Here is a 22,340-nt window from a genome sequence, read left to right as displayed (position 1 = left end):
CTGTTTTCTAAACCTTGTCCTGTCTAATGCTTCTCCAAACCCCGTGATGGTCGAGATGAGGGACACTCGGACATGAGCAGGTGGAGGGACCCTCCTTTGTTGGGCTACAGCGTCTTGAATTTGTGGTGTCAAATGCATCTTTCACCGCTGCCCTCTAAATGCCAGGTGCTTGCCTTCCTTTAGGCTTGGATTCCCTCCAGGGTTAGCTGTTGTGGCGTTTGTGGTGGAACTGTGGTGCCAGCAGACCTCGTGGTTGAACAGACACTGGGATGCCAGTCAGGACCTGAGCAGCTCCTGCCAGCCCCTCCGTGGCAGAGTTCTGTGTCCCCCAGCTCTCAGGGCCTGTGGTGCTAGAAACTCAACCACTCTGGCTTTGCTTCTCTTACTCAAGGAAGTGGGGGGGGACTAATCATCCCCACTCTCCTCTCTGTGCCCTGACTTCAGCTTCCACAGGTCAGGCTGTTTCTCACTGAGGTCTCTTTGTGTTACCCTACTTTCTCCTTCCCCTCCCCCCTTCCTTTCATCAGCTGCTGACTGTGTCCTGGTGTTTTGACTTCAGGCTGCAGAGAGACAGATCTAAGGGGTTTGTTTAGTCACCATCCAGTGTAGGCTGCCAGGCAGCCCATTTGCTGACTGCCCCTGGGGCAGTTGTCTGCCTGGTTCATTCAGGTGAGGCCGGGGGCTGGGGTACTTCATGGTACAGAACGTTGAAACGATGAATGAGAACGTAGGTATATTTAGTAAGTGAGGCCTCCTGGGTTGAAACAGTGCATCAGGCAAATATTGTTTAGATAATCCAGAATTCACACATCAGAAGTTACACACCCACTTCTCCACTTAGTGCTTACTGCATTAGTGGTCTCCCTTCTAAGAGGCAAAGCTTTGGCGTCCTCAGTTTCCATGGGGAAAACTTGCCCCTTCTGCATTTTCCCTTTTCCCTCTTCAGGGAGGTCCTGTTTCTCTGACTTTACAGCATCTGATTCCAGTCCTGGTATTATCTCCAAATGGCGGTGGCTATTTTCTGCCTTCAGAGAAGGTGACACATGATTCCTGATTCCTGGTGGAATCTCCGTGTGTTTTGAGCAGTGTTGAAACCTGTGGATCAGGGATCTGGTTACAGACCCCGCGTATTCTGAGGAGTGTTACATCCACCTTCGTCCTCTGGAAGCTGCAGTGAACAGATGCGGCCTTGGGAAGCGCTGGTGTTGCTGGGTTCAGACCACCCCTGTGGTCAGCTCCACTCACCTGTGGCAAACTCACGTGAACACGGACACACACTCACACACGTGGAATGAGGAGATTTCTGACATGCCAAGTTCTGCCTTGGCTAATTAAAAACCAGATATTCCCTGCCTGGTGTGTCTGAGGTTTCCCCAGGCTGCGAAGAGAAATGAAGAGAAACATTTTCAGCAATACCTGGGGTCTTAATACCCTGAGACCCCATGCATTGAGTTAGTAAGGAGTCTAGTCCAATGTTACTCAAGTGTGACCGACAGGCAAAATTGGCATCACCTGGGAATGTGTTAATAATGACGATTCCTGGGCCATTCCCTGGACCTACTGAATCTTACCTCTGAGTGTGTGTGTGTGTGTGTGCGCGCGTGCTTTCAATGTGTTTTAACTAGTTCTCCAGATGATTCTGATGCAGAAGCACTGGTCTATCTAGGCTTTCCTAAGATTGGGGTCCCAGTTAATCCAAGAGGAGCAAGGGTGTTTTTTTTTTATGAATCATCTGAATAGCTGCTTGTAATTCCTCTGTTCTGGAGTTAGCTGTTCTTTCAGTCCTTGCTTGCCCCAATCCCTGATCCTTGACCCTTCACTGTGCACACCCCCACTGACCTCCTGTGGGTCACTGGTCTCTGGAGACCTCCTCTCCTGCCAGTAAGAAACCCCCTTCACAACAGAGCGAATGCATCTCTAGTGACTCAGAGGCCAAGGAAACCCTGTAGATATTACAAGTCTGCATTTGGGGGAGGTGTCTCCAACAATCTCCTATGATAGTAGTTAGATTTGTAAGTAGAGACAGGAGAGGAGTACGAGCATCTGCAGGGTTCCAGCCGCGCTCCTTCAGTGATGAATGAGTGCATGAGTCTCCTGCTTAGGCATCTGCCCATCTCTACCTGGGTGTTCCTCACACACCCCGTGCCGCAAACTGAATTCATCTTACTCCCTAAAACCAGCAACTTGGTCAGTATTCTCTACTATCGTAGTGTCATCATCATCCGCCCATCATCCAAGTGGAAAATATCGACTCTTCCCTCTTACCTGGCTTCTATATCCAGCCACATGCTAATATTGTATTTTGTATCCACCAAATACTTCTTGAATCTCCCTGTTCTCATCACCCCTCCATCACTTCCCCGGTTAATGTCCTTGTCTTTACTTGTGAAAACTGTCTCTTTAGTCCCTGTTTCCTTAGTCCCTGTCCTCCTTTTCCCAATCTTCCCTCCACATTGTGCCCAGAAGGATCAACCTAAGATGCAAATTTGACCATGTCAGACCTTTTATTTAAAACTCTTAAATACCTTCTCATCCCCTACAGCAGAGAGTCCTAACTTCACAAGATGCCCCAAAAGACCAACCACAGGTCCAGCCCCGCCTTCCTCCCCATCAGCAACCCCTGGCCCTTCACGCTCCAGCAACACTGCACTGCTGCTGGTCTCTCCTCACCCCTGGCCTCTTCTCATTTTTGTGCCTCTGTTTATGCAGCCCCTCCTGCCTGGGGTGCTTCCCCACTCCCCCTCATCAGGTAACCTGCCACTCATCCATTCCAGCAATGTGTTGGTAAATGTTTAACAACTGGATCTCCAGAACAAACAAACAAAAGCCCTGATCAGGATCATTTTCTGGTTTCTGTGATGTAAACACTCCCACGATGTCCAATTTTAAGCTACTAATGACATCGCTGATCAGAAGTTGGGAGATGTGTGCAGTTGGTGAGGCAGCTCCAACACACTACCAACCTTGGACTACCTGCCGGAGTCTGGCCCCAGCCTCCCCTGGGCTTTCACAGCCCTGTGGGCATTCTCCCTGTCCTGCACTTCCTACCTTGTTGGGTAACTTACTTTTCATGTGCCTCTCTCTTGCCACTAGGAGGTGCACTCCAGAAAGCAGAATATTATGGCCTTTTGTGCAATAATTACCTGCTGCCTAAAGGGATGTGCCCATTCTCTGGACCCACCCCTGTTCTAGGTCACATTCTGTCAGTGACTCCCATGAGGTCTCAGATCACATGCACAGATGTTAGGAAACTGAAAGGACAATGATTTAGATGAAGGTCAAGTGAAGACTGAGGAAGAACAGGGCAGGCTGATTCGTGGGCCTAATACAATGGGCTAAAATTTTAAAGGGAAAGTGTGTCTTTCACTTAGAACTTCCAAAAACCACTGTATAAGCACAAACTTAGAGTGATGGGGTGTGGCTATATCATAGGAGAAAAGACTTGGGGGTCTGAATGAGTCTTGTAATCAGTGACCAGCAGGCTGCTGGACTCTGTGAATGGGATTAGGGTATTCAGAGAAAAGGCAAGGAGGGTTGGAGAAATAGAGAAAAGGAGATAAGGAGGGAGGAAGCAGGCAGCAAACCTCCAGTGCCTTCATCATAATTGGATCTTGGGGATGTTATCTCAGAAGAATACAAACTGAGTACAACTCACTTGCAAAACTTTAAATGACTTGAGGGACTAAAATGGTCCCAGAGAAAAGACTGGAATTTAAATTATCTTCTAAGGACGCTGTCAGTCTTTCGGAGAATGTGCCTTGAGCACACAAGGCAAGTGGAGGGGAGAGGGCTGGCTGGACCCTTCACCTGCCACACATTCTGAACCTTCACCCTTAGGAAACAAACCACCGTTGCTCACTATTTTCCTGATAAAGGTAAGCTCAGGCTTTGATCACACCAAAATCCCCACTAGCATGGCTGCACTTCTGCCATCAGATATGACTGTAATGGAATGTGGGTTTGAGAAGGAGAGAGAGGAAGCCCTTGCATTGGTACAATGCCAATGTCAGGGAGTGAAATAGATCCATCAAACTGCGAGAGTCTCTAAGGTCATCTGGCCTCACCCAGCTTTGTGCAGGGGGAACGTCCTGCCCAGGACCCTGTAGCTCGTAGCTTTCATCTCATACAGTTGTCCCCTCTTGATTAAAAATGGGGACCCCTTCTCCTTTTGAACTTAAGAATCCAAAGCCCAGCAATAATAAGAAGCCATGTTTTTGGATCTGATGGTGTAGACTTGGAAGGAATATTTTCCTTATATGATCCAGGTTCTTGGAGAAGCTGGAGGGCTGGCCGACAGAGTGAAAACCTACTTGGGACTGACTCATTGCCCCAGAACATGCATCACAGGTAGCAGGTGCCCTGGACACCTGAGCCCAGAGTATCCTGGGCAACCTGAGGATTCAAGCTGGAGACAGTTCTCAGTACTGACCAGCTTTTGTAATCAGTTTCTGGATGGTACACATGCCTCTAAGAGATATATTAATTTTTTAAGGTCCTGGGAGAAAAGTAGAGACTGCTCTTGTTTATCTCTGTGCTGAAGCCACACAGTTTCTGGATGTGTGGAGGGCTTTCTGTGGAGGAGGGATTAAAGCTACAAAGGAGCAGATTTTAGCTCAGTATCAAAGGGGAGCTACTTAAAGGAGCCTTGCCAGGAAGTTCACCATCTCACCCCACAGCCCGCAGGGAGTCAGGCCAGGCAGAGAACTATGAGGAATGAGGAGTACAGGAAGCGACTTTCTGCTTTGGAAAGGGAGCAGATTGCTAAACAGACCCTAAGGCCTATTGTCAGTGGTGTTAGAGTGACTATTACAGTCAGTGATGATGATGACGACGATGATGATGGTGACAATGACAGTGAAGGTGATGTGAGTACTTAGGTAATTCATTATGGTGATCACCACTTCCCCCCACTCCTGTCACCACCTCCCACTACATTTTGAGCTCTTCGAGGTTAGGGCTATGCTTTTCATATGCTGTAATCCTGGCACCTAGAATTTATGCCTGGCCCAGAGAAGATGCTTGATAAATGTCTAACAACATGAATTAAATTATTATGGCACTGACTTGGTAACAGCTATAATGCTAAGCACCAACAGGGGAGTGTCTCAGCTCCCCAGGAAGGAAGTGCCACTGCACACGGAGGAAGGGGCCAGATGACTGAGAGCACTTGGAACCATGGGCATCTGGGAAGTTCATGAGCATTTTAGATAAAACTGAGTGCTCAACACCTTCACTGTTGCCTGAAAGTTTGCTACTACTTCAGAACAAACCCCCGTTTGGGGAGCACTTAGTCGTCCTGGAAAGAAGAGCTGACAGAGCAGGACTCAAGGCTCTGTGAACGGTCTCAGGGAGATGCCGGTGCCTCTGGTGCTGGCAGATGGAGAATGACGAGAAGAAAGGATGTTCAGTCAGAGCTCTCTTTCAACCTGGCCACAGTGCACACGGGGCTCACTTGCTGCCCTAAATGTGCAAAGGGATCAACAGCATGTTCTGACGTTGGTGCTGCGGCCTGGGCTGATCCTCTCCACAGGTGACGCCACCGCAGAGGCACTCGTGGCTCCCACCGGCCCCAAGGAAATGGACACTTGAGTTTCTGGGTTTTTCCTGTTGATTTTCTTTAAAATTTTTTAAAAATTAAATGTACTGGGGTAACATATTGGTTAATAAAGTTGTGTAGGTTTCGAATGTACAATTCTATAATACATAATCTGTATATTACATTGTGTTTCACCACCAACATCAGATCTCCTCCTGTCACCAGAGATGACCCCCTTTACCATCACTACCTCCCCTCCATTCCCCTTTCTCTCTGGTAACCACCACACTGTTGTCTGGGTCTATGATTCTTTGTCTTGTTTGTTCATTTGTCTCGTTCATTTCGTAACCCACATATGAGTGAGATCGTATGGCTCTTGACTTTTCTGTCTGACTTATTTTGCTGCTTTAGCATGATATTCTCAAAAATCCATCCATGTCGCTCAAATGGCAGTATTTCATCTCTTCTTATGGCTGAGTTGTATTCCATTGTGTGTGTGGACCACATCTTCTTTATCCAATCATCTATTGAAGGACACCACGCTTGTTTCCATGTCTGACCACTGTGTATAGTGCACCTTGGGGACCGGTGTGTCCAGGCCCCAGGATGCAATGCTCCAGGGCCCGCACACGTCTGCAGCTGTGGCCATGACAGCTTCGCAAGCCCGCCACCCGCAGTTTGAATTGCTATGCTGATTTTCATTTATATTGTCTTGTCGCCTGTGCGCCTTATTTTTTATTAGTGAGTACCAGATGTTGTGTTGGCACAATTCTTTGTGGAAATGATTTAGAGACTATAGTGATGTTGCCTTCCTTCAGAGCGGATTCATGTTTGCTTCTGTTAGATATTTTGGAGCATCAAAAATCTGGGACAACCTCAGTCCGACTTCAGGGCTTGGGAAGATTTGAAGCTAGCTGTAAAACCTGTGAGTGTGTGTTTCCTCCTGATTCACTCTTATTCTAATGGTGCTGCCCAGGGAGCTGGGGGTGCCCTCCTACAGGAAGAAGTTTAGCTAGAAACAGCTTTATGGTAGGCCTGGCACTTCAAAACCTGTTCCCCACGTCCAAGAGGCTGCAGTAGCGCTTCTTGGCCTCTCAGTGAAACATAGCTGCAAATGCTGGGCTTACTTCTCTGAGTTCCTACTTTATCCCAGACTTCCGACCTTTTGATTCCTTGTCGTTTCATTACTTTGCCCATGTTTTACGTTGATGTTTTAGCAGGGGCAACGTAAAGCATGGTACTTTACGTTGCTTTTTTTATAATTGCCAGTTTTTATAATTGCCTTCTGTAGGAGAGTTAATCCAAATTAACTTGTTTTTTTCTTACTGGAAACAGAAGTTGGATATTGATCTCTACTACATTTTTCCTAGAACCCTGTAGAGATGACCAAATCGTCAGAGCTATTTTCCAGTTGCTCAAAAGCGCAGGGGTTTTTGCCAGCTGCCCAGGCACATTGGAAGTCACAGAGTGCTGAGGCTGACCTTTTCAGTCACTGTAAGTGACAGAGTCAATACAGCATGAACAGGTCCAATCGGACCACCGCCGTGGCAGGGTTCATTCTCCTGGGCCTCTCCGCCCACCCAACGCTGGAGAAAACGTTCTTTGTGCTCATCCTGCTGATGTACCTGGTGATCCTGCTGGGCAATGGGGTCCTCATCCTGGTGACCATCCTTGACTCCCGCCTGCACACACCCATGTACTTCTTCCTGTGCAACCTCTCCTTCCTGGACATCTGCTATACAACCTCTTCAGTCCCCCTCATCCTTGACAGCTTCCTGACCCCCAGGAAAACCATCTCCTTCTCAGGCTGTGCTGTGCAGATGTTCCTCTCCTTTGCCATGGGAGCCACAGAGTGTGTGCTCCTGAGCATGATGGCATTTGATCGCTACGTGGCCATCTGCAACCCCCTGAGGTACCCCATGGTCATGAGCAAGGCTGCCTACATGCCCATGGCTGCCAGCTCCTGGGCAGCTGGTATCACCAACTCAGTAGTTCAGACATCCCAGGCCATGCGGCTGCCCTTCTGTGGGGACAACATCATCAACCACTTCACCTGTGAGATCCTGGCTGTCCTGAAGTTGGCCTGTGCTGACATCTCCATCAATGTGATCAGCATGGTTGTGGCCAACATGATCTTTCTTGCAATCCCGGTCCTGTTCATTTTCGTCTCCTATGTGTTTATCATGGCTGCCATCCTGAGGATCCCCTCAGCTGAGGGGAGGAAAAAGGCCTTCTCCACCTGCTCTGCCCACCTCACAGTCGTGGTCATCTTCTATGGGACCATCCTGTTCATGTACGGGAAGCCCAAATCCAAGGACCCACTGGGAGCAGACAAACAGGACCTTTCAGACAAACTCACCTCCCTCTTCTATGGGGTGGTGACTTCCATGCTCAACCCCATCATCTACAGCCTGAGGAACAAGTACGTGAGGGCTGCTGTGAGGAACCTGGTACTTCAGAAACATCTCACTAAGTGACTGTCACAGGTACCCACACTGTCAAAATGCAAGACCTCCAAACTCTTCGTTGTACTTATGGGAAAATGGCAACCCAGGGAGGCCCTTGGGCCATCAGTGGAAAGAGCCGTTTCATTTCAGGTACTACTGATTAGTTTGTTGGCTTTACACAAAGCTACATTGTATCATATCAGAGCTATATTTTGCTGCCCAAATCTTCAATCTTCTGATCCAGAACTTGATGAATATCTATAAGGAGTAGATGTGGTCAAAAGAAACAAACACTTGAGTGGTACGGGCCCTTAGAGTATATTGTCTTTCCCTAGGTAGGACCGCTGCTTACTCCGTTCTGTTCTGGTCTCATCCCAGAGACTGTTTCTCCATCTGATAGAGGGATAAACTGGGAAATGCCACCTGCCTCAGCATATAACAGTGATCGTTAGCACCATGACAGGAATGCCACCCGTAAGTTAGCACTAGAAATAGTAGGACTTATCTTGAGCAGCTGCTTTGTTTTGATCTAGTGGAATCTGGCCATTCACCACATTCTCTTCTTTACTGTCACTGCAGGGAAGCTCGGAGGCAGACATCCACCTCCCTGCAGCAGGTGGTAGGGCGCTGCCTGACCGAGTGCCTGCAGCTCCCAAACTTTCATCCGTGCAACCGACATGGCACAGGGGTGGCAGTTACATACACCCAGCACACACTCCATAAGTATGCCCACACTGTGATGAAACCCCCCAAATATTGGGGGGAAGCAAATGCACAATCATTCTTAATCCTACAGTTAATGAGAGGCCAGCAGAGAGAGTGACTCCCTACCACCGGTGGCCATGGGAACAGTGTAGCTTTCAGAGCTCTGAATCTATGGCTTTCTCCAACATGCAAGGAATGTGCTGCAATGGTGTGTATTTACTGTATTAGAGAGGTTATTTTTAATGCACTTAAATTTGTGTTTGTAAAAGTTAGGTATGACCAAGCTTTGGTCCTTTAACTATTATTAGTATATCGCAGGTTCTTTTCTCTTTTTTTTTCCTCCCTCTTCCTTCCTTACAGGCCTGTTTAATCACCTCCCTCCTCTTCCTAGTTGATAGTTGCCTCCAAAATTGTATTCATTTCCTATTACTGCATAAAATCTATATATTTATAGCCTATTTGAATTGAAAAAAATTGAAGTTTGGAATCTATATTACCTAGTAAGTAATTGTATTAAATCCAACATCAGGAAAATCTTTGTATTGAAAATGGCATCTCTTTTAAGAATAGTGTACAGGGTTGGGCAAAATAGGTTTACGGTTGTGAGTACATGAGACAGTTTATTCTTAATTATTGTAATATTTTCCATATGAACAACTGTAAACCTACTTTTGCTCCACACTGTATGTATGTGTGTGTACATACATGTGTTTGCATGTGGTTTTATACCTGGTATGGGAAAATATTAAGAACAATGTATTGATTTGTGGCTGTCTGAGTTAAGCTTTCTCCCACAATTTACTAACATAACTCAGTGATTTCCTGCACATGGACTTTTATTCCAATCAGTTATTTCCCACATTTTGACTTCCTGCTGTGCAAAGAGTACATAAATAAACCAAAATCTGTAACAACCATGTTTGATAAACTAGTATCCAAAAATGTTATCAAATATTTCAACAGGGGTAGAAATGAAGATTTTTATAACCTTTTGCTTCTCTAAAAATATTTTTAAAATTCCCTCATAGTCTGGGCACACATTGTTCAGGCTCGGTCAGCCTCGATTCTATTTAGACTTCCTTTCTTGAATTCTACATATTTCCCTAATCAATCTAAATGGATTCTTATTTAGGAAAAAATAAGAGAAAAATTTACTTGGGCTTATGCAAGTGGATCTTTGTTCTTCTATCAAAAACAGCAAAAGTAAGTAGGTTGGGATTAAAGTTGATGGAAGAGTCAGTGGCTCACAGCTGGCACTGGCCATAGACTCAGGGACCATCAAAATTCCCAGGGGACCCTCCAAGACCAGGGACGATTCTGTTTGTTCTAAATTACACCTAATACTTGGGGATTACTCCAGGCCCTTAGTATTGTGGGAAGTCCATTAACATTCCAAATTGAATTATTACAACAGCCGTTGCTAGCACTCCCAGAGAAAATCAGAAGGCTACTCAAAGAACAGCTGGGTGGGGGCAGATCAGGAGTGGGGTAGGTAGGCACCTCTAGAGGTGCTCTCAGCTTAGGCCAGGCAGCCAGAGACCTGCCTTCCAATTTTGTCTCCAACACCATTTGCCACTGCTGAGCTCTTGGCTAAGTTCTTTCCTTCTGTGGGCCTCAGTTTCCTTGTCTATAAAATGAGAGTTTATCACCGCATCCCTCTCACTAGACAATGTTTGTGAAAACACCTGGGGAAAGCCCAAAGAGGGAGAATTGATGGCTCACACGCCACAGCTTGCCCCTCATTGATAAGGGGTCTCCTCTGGGCTCGCTCTCCCATTCGTGATTTCCACAGTTCTCGGATGATGACTCCCAACCGCTGGTGCCACCCAGAGTACAGTTTGAAGGAGACTGGAGTGCCTGACTGTGGCTCTGCTGCTTGCGCCTGCTGTAAACTGCCATCTGGTGGACATTTTTGCAAGATCCTGAGATCAGAGCTTCTTGAACTTCATTTAACGTGCTCACTAGTTGTTGCCTAAGGATGTGAAAATACAGATTCAGATTCAGTGAATCTGCGGTGGAGTCCGAGATCTTCCGTCTCTGACAAGTTCCCAGATGATGCCCTGCTACTGCTCCGCAGGCCACACTTTGAGCAGCAGGCCCTGGCAGACTTGGGACCAGGGCTGAAGGAAGAGGCAGGGAAGCAACTCCTGTGTGGAAGTCTGCTGGAAGCCAAGCCCTCCGGCAACCACAACCCAGTCTGGTCCTTCTGATGTTGGGGCAGCAGTTTGCCCTGTGACCTCACTTCTCTTATGGATCTAAGAAGGATTGTGGATTTATCAGCGTGTTCATCTTTTTATTTGCTAGTAAATTGTGGTGATTTCAAGATTCTTACATGCTAGACCGGAAACTATGCATTTCTACTCAAGTAGCTCTAAAATGCACAAATGCAAACAGATATAACAATGTGGTTAAATGCAAAATAAGAGGCATAAATAATATAACAGGAAAAATTACTGTCAAATTTTGCAGAAAACACAATTCTTGTATTTCTAAAAATTAACCAGAAAACTATTAGCAGGAATATGAGTTCAGAAAAGTTAAAAAGATAGAAGTAACTTCTCAAAAATCAATTGTATTTCTACATGCTGTCAATAGACAAGACAAAAAAAGCCCCAGGAAGAATAGTGTATTTATTAGTAGTAACAAGTTCTAAAAAATTGGGAACACGTATAATTCCCGACATAATAGACTGAGTCAATAAAAAAAATGCGTTATGTGAATATAAGGGAAGGCAGAATGATTGACCAGAGAAGAAGTATTACAATAAAATCGATTTCTATGGTGGAAGCTCTCAAATTGTAACCAACAGCAGAACTTCTTTGATATGCACACTTCTGGGGTCTGTCCCCAAAGATTCAAATTTTGCTATGTCTGAGAAACGGCCAATAGGAAACCTGAGTTTAGAAACAGAGTTATTTAGTGTTTTTAACCTCCCCCCCCGCAAAGATTCTTTTGAACTCCATAGATTGCCAGTGAAGAACAATTGAACAATACAGGATTTTTTTAAGGTAACAGTGTTAGATTTTTCCTATCAGATTTGAACTTATTACAAAATAACAGTGAACTATACACCATTGGTTTTTTTTAAGTTTAGTAAAATCAGTGGTATCAGAGATACAAGAAAATTCCAACTATAAGAAATTAATATGCATATGTCAAACAAAATTAATAGCACAAAGAAGGAGACACTTTTTTATAGTGGGACAACAACAATACTCAGCTGGATGAAGATTTGCCTTTGATCCATAGGTCACACCATACGCTGCCATCAACTTCAGATGAATTCGAATTAAACATAAAACATCATCATCATTACAAAAAGCTAAAAAAGAACAGAATGAGATGTTTATTCCAGCTGTAGAAGAGAGCGTGAAAGAAGGTATCAGAATTAAAACAGACAAAACTCTTGAATAATTTAGTCTGATCGAACAAGAATTGAACTTCTCCCGAACGAGGTTTCTTGGGCATTTGACTTGAGCTTATTGTATATATATACTAAATAACTTTTAACATGTGGTAAGACAACAGGCACACACAAACTTGTCATGTTTTGATTTTCTGACACTCTAGAGGTCACTACTGCATTACCACACGTGCTGTTGAAGTGACTGCCTTTGGAATGGTCCTCAGAATAAATCTTTCCCTGCCATCTCCGTGCATTTATTTTATCTTCTTTAAATGTGTCCTTGATCAGAAAAAGTGTAGTCCTGCGCTGATCTTTTCATTGGTCCAAGCCTATGCCCGTGTGCCTGGTAGAATTGTACCAGGGAGTGCACGTGAGCACTGTTCTCAGTTACGTGTCGGGTGAGGCTCAGAATCATCTGCTTGGTGCATGTTCTCATCATGGTGTCATAACCGCTTGCACAATAACAAGTGAGAGTGTAAGTGGCCACACAGTAATAATATCACACTGTAGATGGGATTGGAATTAACCATAAGCTTGGGGTGCCGCTTCTTTGACTTTGCATTTACCGTGAGGAATTTGAGCAGTTATACAACCTGATGAGTGAAGCAGTATGTTTTGCTGATTTTTAATGTGTAACTGGTATCTTTTAAATTAATAAACTTAGCATTTTAAGAGAAGTTTTAGCTTCACAGCTAAATTTGAACAGAAAGTAAAGAGAGTTCCCATATAACCCCATCCTCACTCAAGTGAAACCTCCCCCACCACCAACATCCTGCACAAGACTGGTACCTTCATTACAATCAATGAACACAATTGACATATCATCAGCCAGAGCTGGTAGTTTACATTAGGGCTCATTCTTGGTGGTGTACATTCTATGGGTGTGGACAAACGTGTAATGATGTGTGTCACCATTATAGAGTACAATTCACAGCCCAGAAAATCCTCTGCTTTGCTTCCCAGAATGCTTTGCTTCTTCATCCCTCCCTTTCCTCAACCCCTGGCCACCACTCATCTTTTTACTGTCTCCACAATTCTGCCTTTTCCAGTATGTCATGTAATTGGAGTAATACAGCATGTAACCTTTTCAGACTGGCTTTGCTTAGTAATATGCCTTTTAAGTTTCCTCCCCGTCTTTGCTTTTTTTTAGAGAGAGAGTGGGAGGGAGAAAGAGTGGGAGAGAAACATCGTTGGTTGCCTCTCGCAAGCCCCCACTGGGGACCCTGCCTACAAGCCAGGCGTGTGCCCTGACCAGGACTCCAACCAGCGACTTTCAGTCCTCAGTCCGGCACTCAATCCACTGAGCTATATCAGCCAAGGCTGTTTCCTCCATGTATTTTTAAAACGTTAAAAAAATTAGTTTAGATTTCAGAAAGAGGGGAAAGGAGGGAAAGAGGGAAAGAAACATCAATATGAGAAAGAACCGCCAACCCTTTGGTTTGCAGGCAATGCCCAGTCAACTGAGCCACACCAGCCGGGGCTCCTCCATGTCTTTCCATGGCTTGACAGCTCATTTCTTCTTAGCGCTGAATAATCCTCCATGGTCTGGATGTACCAGTTTATTTACCCACTTTCTTACTGAAGGACACCCAAATTTTGGCCGTTATGAATAAAGCTGCTATAAACATCTGTGTGTAGGTTTCAGTGTGACATAAATTTTCATAAGTCAATATTAAAACAAAAATAACTATTTCTTTTTCAAGGTGCCATCTTAATTTAAATATAAGTAGTCTGAGATTTCCAGGCGAGCTATTGAAACCATGACCCTTTGCAACCTACTCATTTATGTGAATAAGGATTTTCTCTACCTCAGGCAACCAAAACAAAATACAGAAATAAATTGGAAGCTGAAACTGGTGTGACTACAATTATCACCCATAATTCCAGATTTCAAGTTTTTGTGTTGATCAAAATCTCATCCATTATCTTTGAACCAAGCAATTTTCATAAATCTGCACTTAAAAAAACATAGCAATAAAATGCAGCTTTTTTTCTTCTATTTTATAAAACAAGATTCTGTAAGATTTTGTTGAAAAAATGTCACTGCTAAAACAAAAAAAATAACATTTTTTCAAAAGTGTTCTCATTGTTTTTTTTCCATTACCATTTATCCCCCTTATGCCCCTATTCCCCCCATAAAAATAACTTTTGTTTTTAAGTTTGAAAATTACGGACATACACAGGCAAAGAGAGTAGCGAATGGGGACAGTTTCATACTCCCAGGCTCACACGTCTTTACAGGGCTCATTGAAGCCAGCAGGATACTGTACCAGCATCTCAGGTCGAGAGTCACAATGCTAAATTTTATAACTTGGTGGTGGTGAGTGCCTTGTGGAGGAGTTTTCTTCCTTGTGTGAGATCTTACTATAGGCACCAATGGGGATGTCAGATACACGGATTCTGCTCCAAGGCCGGGGGATCCTTTGCTCTCCACGGCCATACTCCAGCTGTTAAATTAACAGTGAACATGACATCAGTTAGAAACCGTTTTCTCTGGCTGGGAATTTGCCTCTAAGCAGTAACTTCTAGAAGGGTGGCATAGATATTTGATGTACAGCTAGTTGTCTCTGCAAGTCCCCTTCCTGTTGAATAACTAAAATAATCTCAGTCAGTTCAGTGGAACCTCAGCTTAGCCAAGACCTCTCCACAACCCCCTCCTTAGTTTTAAGAGGAACAGATAGAGCCAAACCCACCAACTGGGACTGGGGAAGAAGGCGGGACATCTGGTCCTCAGTTGCTATCATCAATCCCTGTTGGCACCTGCATTTTCATCTGGTATCCAGTTGTGTAGGCCAACAGCTACAGCCCCCTCATTCTAATCTTGAGGCCTCGTCAGGCACTCAGCTTTCTCTCAATTCCCGCCTTACCCATTTCAAAGGGCATGGAAAACTTTCAGCTACTTTTCTGTGATCCTTCTAGGTGGGGAGCAAGGAACAGGACACGCTAGCTTACATCTACCCTACACTTACATCATGCGGGCTGCAGAGGAATTTCACGGGGTGTGTCACTCCCCTGAGCTCCATGGGAAGTGAGGCTCAGATCCTCTCTTATCTCATATTCTCTAACTTTTCTGGGGTTCTATGTCCCACCCCACTGCAGCCCCCCACAAGGGACCCCTTCTCCTCTAGCAGCTCTCCTCCTCTTCCCCCATCACAATGAGTCAAGTAGTTGGGAACTGACCAGGGTGGGAGGGACTGTATCTGACTGATTACAGTATTCTGGCAAGTCTATTCCTAGAAGTATTTTATGCCTTTCAGGCTAGGTTCTGATATCTCAAAAACTTTTAATTGATTTTCAGACAGAGAAAGAAACATTGATTTGTTCCACCCATATATGCATTTATTGGCTGATTCTCGTATGTACCCTGACCAGGGTCAAACCCACAACCCTGGGGTATCACAATGACTCTCTAACTAACTGAGCTACCTGGCCAGGGCCAAAAATTCTTACTCTTAAAACCATATCTGCCTGGAATTTCATATACCTGTTTTAAAACCAAAATGCTAGGGATATTCCTTTTTGTCTACTTTTTTTACTCTAATAGTCATCCTGAAGAAATGAATGCCTTACCCTTATATTTAGTTCTAGGGAAGGAACTGCTAGGAATAAAACAATATCAAATAACATTTTTTAAAAATGGCCTGTTATATATATAAATAAAGCCAGATATCAAATCTTAAAGAATTCTGAATGGAGCTTTTCCTTATCAAGTTAGGTCAATTCATGATAATAAAATGTGTTTAGGCTAAACAAACCTAGAAAAATTATCTCCATTAAAGATTAACTTCAGAAAATTATTATGCATAAAATCCAGAAAATATTATATGGGGTCCTAGTTCATTAAAATTGACAAAACCTGCCCTGGTTCAGTGGATTGGGTGCCAGCTTGTGAACCAAAAGGTTGCTGGTTCAATTCCCAGTCAGGGCACATGCCTGGGTTGCAGGCCGGATGCCCACTTGGGTGTGAGAGATGGCCCATCAATGTTTCTCTTGCACATCAGTGTTTCTCTCCCTTTCTTTCTCCCTTCCTTTCCTTCTCTCTAAACATAAGTAAATAAAATCATTAAAAAAAAATAAAATCCACAAAACCTGCCATGTTCTCAATCAAAAGTTTCTCTTTCTTCAGATACCAGAGAGAAGTTTGGATCTACATAAAGAAATAAAGAGCCTCAGAAATGCTAACATGAAGCTTACTTGAAGGTAGACTGCAGTAAGTTAAAATGTATACTACAAACCCTAGGGCACTTACTGAAAAATAAAGCAAGGAGGTAGAGCCAATAAGCCAAGAGAGGAGATAAGCTAAAATCATACAAAGAACACTCCAAACACTATTATTGCAAAAGAAGGTAGGAAAGAAAGAAAAGTTTAAAAAAATGGAAAAAAAAGAACAAATGCAGCAAATAGAAAAATAACAAAATAACAGATTTAAATTCAACCATATCCATAATTATATTAAATCAAAGTGACATAACACTCCAATTAAAAGCCGATGTTGTCAGATTGAATTAAAAAGAAACAAACCAATCAGTGATATGATTTCCACAAGAAACCTACTTAAAATTAAAAAACAATAGGTTGAAACTAAAATAATAGGGAAACTATACCACACAATCACAAATCAAAGGTTTGATGGGTTTTATTTACTAAAATACAGAAAGATGTTTTTGAGTTCAGGACAAAAATCACTGGTGAGTAACATTCTTTTTTTTTTAAATATATTTATTGATTATGCTATTACAGTTGTCCCATTTCCTGCCCCCCTCACTCCACTCCATCCTGCCCACCCCCTCCCTCCCACATTCCCCCCCTATAGTTCATGTCCATGGGTCATACTTATAAGTTCTTTGGCTTCTACATTTCCTACACTATTCTTACCCTCCCCCTGTCTATTTTCCACCTATCATCTATGCTACTTATTCTCTGTACCTTCCCCCCCCTCCCCCTCCCACTCCCCTATTGATAACCCTCCATGTGATCTCCATCTCTATGGTTCTGTTCCTGTTCTAGTTGTTTGCCTAGTTTGCTCTTGTTTTTGTTTTAGGTGTGGTCGTTAATAACTGTGAGTTTGCTGTCATTTTTACTGTTCCTATTTTTGATCTTCTTTTTCTTAGGTAACTCCCTTTAACATTTCATATAATAAGGGCTTGGTGATGATGAACTCCTTTAATTTGACCTTATCTGAGAAGCACTTTATCTTCCCTTCCATTCTAAATGATAGCTTTGCAGGATATAGTAATCTTGGACGTAGGTCCTTGCATTTAATCTTGGGTAATGTAACTATGATGTGCCTTGGTGTGTTCCTCCTTGGGTCCAGCTTCTTTGGGACTCTCTGAGCTTCCTGGATTTCCTGGAAGTCTATTTCCTTTGCCAGATTAGGGAAGTTCTCCTTCTTTATTTGTTCAAATAAGTTTTCAATTTTTTGTTCTTCCTCTTCTCCTTCTGGCACCCCTATAATTCGGATGTTGGAACGTTTCAAGATGTCCTAGAGGTTCCTAAGCCTCTCCTCATTTTTCCGAATCTTGTTTCTTCATTCTTTTCTGGTTCGATGTTTCTTTCTTCCTTCTGGTCCACACCATTGATTTGAGCCCCAGTTTCCTTCGCATCACTGTTGGTTCCCTGTACATTTTCCTTTGTTTCTCTTAGCATAGGCTTCATTTTTTCATCTATTTTTCGAACAGATTCAACCAATTCTGTGAGCGTCTTGATAACCAGTGTTTTGAACTGTGCATCCGATAGGTTGGCTATCTCTTCCTCGCTTAGTTGTATTTTTTCTGGAGCTTTGAAGTGTTCTGTCATTTGGGCCATTTTTTTTTTTTTTTTTGTCTTGGCGCGTCTGTTACTTTAAGGGGCGGAGCCTTAGGTGTTCACCGGGGCAGGGTAATGCTGGTCGCTGGGCTGTGATGCTGTACGTAGGGGAGGGGCCGAGAGGGAGCAATGGTGCCCGCTCCACTCTGCCGGATCTCAGTCACTCCCTCCACTACCCACAATCAAACTGGGCCCCTCTGGTGCTGGTTCCCGAGTGGGTGGGCTTGTGCACGCCCTAGGCCCCTGTGTGTTTCTCCGACGACCTCTCCTGTGAGGCTGTGAGTCTCCTGCTGCCGCCCCAACCCCCATGGGCGTTTTCAATCAGAGGTTTGAGGCTTTATTTCCCCGAGCTGGAGCCCTGGGTTGCGCGGTCTGCTTCGCTCCTGCCGTTTGTCCGGTTTATCTGTGTGCGAATGTGGGACTCTAGGGTCTGCTAGTGGTTGGACTGCCTGCCCCGTTCGTCCCACACTCCGCCAGTCTTGGTCCCACCACGGCCACGCGAGTCCTCTCCGCCCTGGTGCCCGTCTCTGCCCCTCCTACCGGTGTGGATGAATGTTTATTTTTTATTTCCTTGGTGTCAGACTTCCTTGCCGTTCGATTTTCTGTCAGTTCTGGTTGTGCGAGGAGGTGCAGTGTGTCCACCTACGCCACCATCTTGGTTCTCCGCAAGTAACATTCTTAAAGTGCCATACTGATCTGTAAACATTAACCTTTGTTTAGAATGAAAATTACACCAGCCCTGCAGAACAGAACTATGTAAGCCCCAAAGTGAGCCACATATGCAATTTCAAATTTTCTAGTAGCCATGTTAAAAAGACTGAAAAGAATAATGGTGGATAAATTACATTATACATTTATCAAAAATCCATAAAATATATAACAGCAAGAAGGAACCCTAATGTACACCATGGACTCTGGACAATGAGGACGTGTTAGCATAGGTTCACTTACTGTAGCAAAGGTACTGTTCTGGCATAGGACGTTGGTAGCGGAGGGGTCTGTGTGTGTGTGTTTGGGCAGGAGATACATGGGAAGTCTCTGTGCCTTCGGCTCAATTTTGCTATAAACCTAAAACTGCTTTGAAAAGTAAATCCTATTTAAAACTAAAACAGGTAAAAAAGAAACAAGTGAAATCAATTTTAATAGCACTTTACTTTCTTGTTTTCATACTGAGTCCCTAAAATCTGGTTTCAGCACACATCAGTTTGGGCTTGCTACATTTCAATTACTCAACAGCCATATGGCACTAATGGCTCCCATACTGGACAGTGTGACTCTAAGCGTCTGGCCTCCTCTCTCCCGGGCAGGAGTTAGAGAGTAAGGTGGGAATAAGGTGGGAGCAAACCCAGCCAGTCGGTTCTGTGGACCAAGTTGAAGGTTGACTCCCTCTCTCATTACAGCTCTAGAATGTAACATCACTCACTGTCTGTCAAGCACTGTGTTAGACATATTACATACAGTGTCTTCTCTTTTTTTTCCAACTTCCAGTATCATTTATGTTTCCTAGAATCTAGATACAATGAACTGTAGTAAGACAGTGCTCAATGCTATTTAAGTCTCATTTCAGGATCTTTAAACTACCTCAACATTTGTAAATGTGAGATAAGCAAAGAGTACCTTTATGTGTAAGCTAGTTTATAAAAGCCAGATTCTGTCATAGTAAAGTCTATGTGTTGCATATAAAATTTTGGGTAGTTATATCGATATCAAGTAAGTTTGTTGGTATGTCAAATTTCAATTCTCCAGTTTTACTGGAATGTTAATTCTCACATTTACAACGTCTTCTTTCATCTTCTTAAGAAGTCAAATATTAGAGTAAAGGAAAGAGAAGTTAGAAGACTTTGCCCAGAATCACACAATTGGTTAGTGTTAGAGTGTCATTGGACTCAGGTGTGTCTTCAGTCATCAGTCTCCAACCTTTTTGGCACCAGAGACCGGTTTCATGGAAGACAATTTTTCCACAGACTCGGGCGAGAGGTGGGGGGATGGCTCTATAGCCTGCCACCAGAGGCAACTTAATTGTCACTTGCCACTCACTGACAGGGTTTTGATAGGCATCTGCAAGTGATTGATTTATTATGGTCTCTGTGCAGTCAAACCTCTCTGCTAATGATAATCTGTATTTGCAGCCACTCCCCAGAGCTGGCATCACCACCTCAGCTCCACTTGAGATTGTCACCATTAGATTTTCAAAAGGAGCGCGCAACCTAGATCCCTCGCATGCACAGTTCACAGTAGGGTTTGTGGTCCTATGAGAATCTAATGCCACCACTGATCTGACAGGAGGCAGAGCTGGGGTGTGATGGGAACAATGGGGAGTGTCTGTAAAAATACAGATGAAGCTTCCCTCGCTCACCACCCTACTGCTCACCTTCTGCTGTGTGGTCTGATTCCTGGCCCAGGGGTTGTGGACCCATCCTAAGCCCATGCTCTTGCCACTACATTATATTGCTGCTCTCTGTCTTGTGGGAAAGCTGTTTCTGGTGGTCTGAACGGAGGGAAACAGGAAATAAACTATTGGCTTCATCACAAAACAGCAAGGTAATCTAAAATGGATATACTATCTTTTCAAGCCTATTGACTATGTCTGAGGCTAGCGTCCAACCATTTGCCTCAATGGGCAATAGTCAATAGAATCTCCAGGTCCCATTTGCTTATTGGGCTCCCTTCATAGGAGGGTTGAGGATCCAGATAGGGGACCAGAATGCTTAGCCAAGAAGGGCCTTAATCTCTCTATTTTCTGACTTCCCCCAGGATATAGTAGCTGGTCAGCTATCTTTCTGGGTGGGAGGATCCCAAGCAACGTCCACTTAGTGGCTCATTATCAAATCTCAGATTTAGCCATTCTTCTAACATGTCTGTCTTGATTATACTCACATTAGTAGTAGAGAAATTGTCTCTACTAGCAGAGCCCCTCAGTTTCACTAGCATAACTACATTGAGGTACACATCCGGAGCAACTCTGCTGCCATACCTCATGAGAGTTACCTGGAAATAAAGTCACCTTTTTTTTTGATATATTTATTGATTATGCTATTACAGTTGTCCCTTTTCCGCCCCTTCACTCAACTCCATCCTGTCCACCCCCTCCCTCCCACATTCCCCCCCTATAGTTCATGTCCATGGGTCATACATATAAGTTCTTTGGCTTCTACATTTCCTACACTATTCTTACCCTCCCCCTGTCTATTTTCTACTTACCATTTATGCTACTTATTCTCTGATCCTTTCCCCCTCTCTCCCCCTCCCACTCTCCTATTGATAACCCTCCATGTGATCTCCATTTCTGTGGTTCTATTCCTATTCCAGTTGTTTGCTTAGTTTGCTTTTGTTTTGGTTTTAGGTGTGGTTGTTTATAACTGTGAGTTTGCTGTCATTTTTACTGTTCATATTTTTTATCTTCTTTTTCTTAGGTAAGTCCCTTTAACATTTCATATAATAAGGGCTTGGTGATGATGAACTCCTTTAACTTGACCTTATCTGAGAAGCACTTTATATTCCCTTCCATTCTAAATGATAGCTTTGCTGGATACAGTAATCTTGGATGTAGGCCCTTGCCTTTCATGACTTGGAATACTTCTTGCCAGTCCCTTCTTGCCTGTAAGATCTCTTTTGAGAAATCAGCTGACAGTTTTATGGGAACTCCTCTGTAGGTAACTGTCCTTTTCTCTTGCTGCTTCTAAGATTCTCTCCTTCTGTTTCATCTTGGCTAATGTAATGATGATGTGCCTTGGTGTGTTCCTCCTTGGGTCTAGCTTCTTTGGGACTCCCTGAGCTTCCTGGACTTCCCGGAAGTCTATTTCCTTTGCCAGATCGGGGAAGTTCTCCTTCATTATTTGTTCAAATAAGTTTTCAATTTTTTGTTCTTCCTCTTCTCCTTCTGGCACCCCTATAATTCGGATGTTGGAACGTTTCAAGGTGTCCTGGAGGTTCCTAAGCCTCTCCTCATTTTTCCGAATTCTTGTTTCTTCATTCTTTTCTGGTTCGATGTTTCTTTCTTCCTTCTGGTCCACACCATTGATTTGAGCCCCAGTTTCCTTCGCATCACTGTTGGTTCCCTGTACATTTTCCTTTGTTTCTCTTAGCATAGGCTTCATTTTTTCATCTATTTTTCGAACAGATTCAACCAATTCTGTGAGCGTCTTGATAACCAGTGTTTTGAACTGTGCATCCGATAGGTTGGCTATCTCTTCCTCGCTTAGTTGTATTTTTTCTGGAGCTTTGAAGTGTTCTGTCATTTGGGCCATTTTTTTTTTTTTTTTTGTCTTGGCGCGTCTGTTACTTTAAGGGGCGGAGCCTTAGGTGTTCACCGGGGCAGGGTAATGCTGGTCGCTGGGCTGTGATGCTGTACGTAGGGGAGGGGCCGAGAGGGAGCAATGGTGCCCGCTCCACTCTGCCGGATCTCAGTCACTCCCTCCACTACCCACAATCAAACTGGGCC

At 44.1% G+C, this 22,340-nt stretch overlaps 1 protein-coding gene across 1 annotated transcript; it reads left to right on the top strand.

Annotated features, from left to right (window-relative positions):
- The first annotated feature begins 7,053 nt into the window (after positions 1-7,053).
- On the top strand, positions 7,054-8,013 carry LOC112304492 (olfactory receptor 13C7). Its single transcript, XM_024560110.2, has one exon. It carries the CDS (start codon positions 7,054-7,056, stop codon positions 8,011-8,013), a length of 960 nt encoding a protein of 319 aa, XP_024415878.2.
- Positions 8,014-22,340: the final 14,327 nt, after the last annotated feature.

Source organism: Desmodus rotundus, chromosome 1, assembly GCF_022682495.2.
Source record: "Desmodus rotundus isolate HL8 chromosome 1, HLdesRot8A.1, whole genome shotgun sequence".
Classification (NCBI taxonomy): domain Eukaryota; kingdom Metazoa; phylum Chordata; class Mammalia; order Chiroptera; family Phyllostomidae; genus Desmodus; species Desmodus rotundus.
The sequence above is the reverse complement of the archived record's forward strand: the minus strand, read 5'-3'. Positions and strand labels throughout refer to the sequence as shown.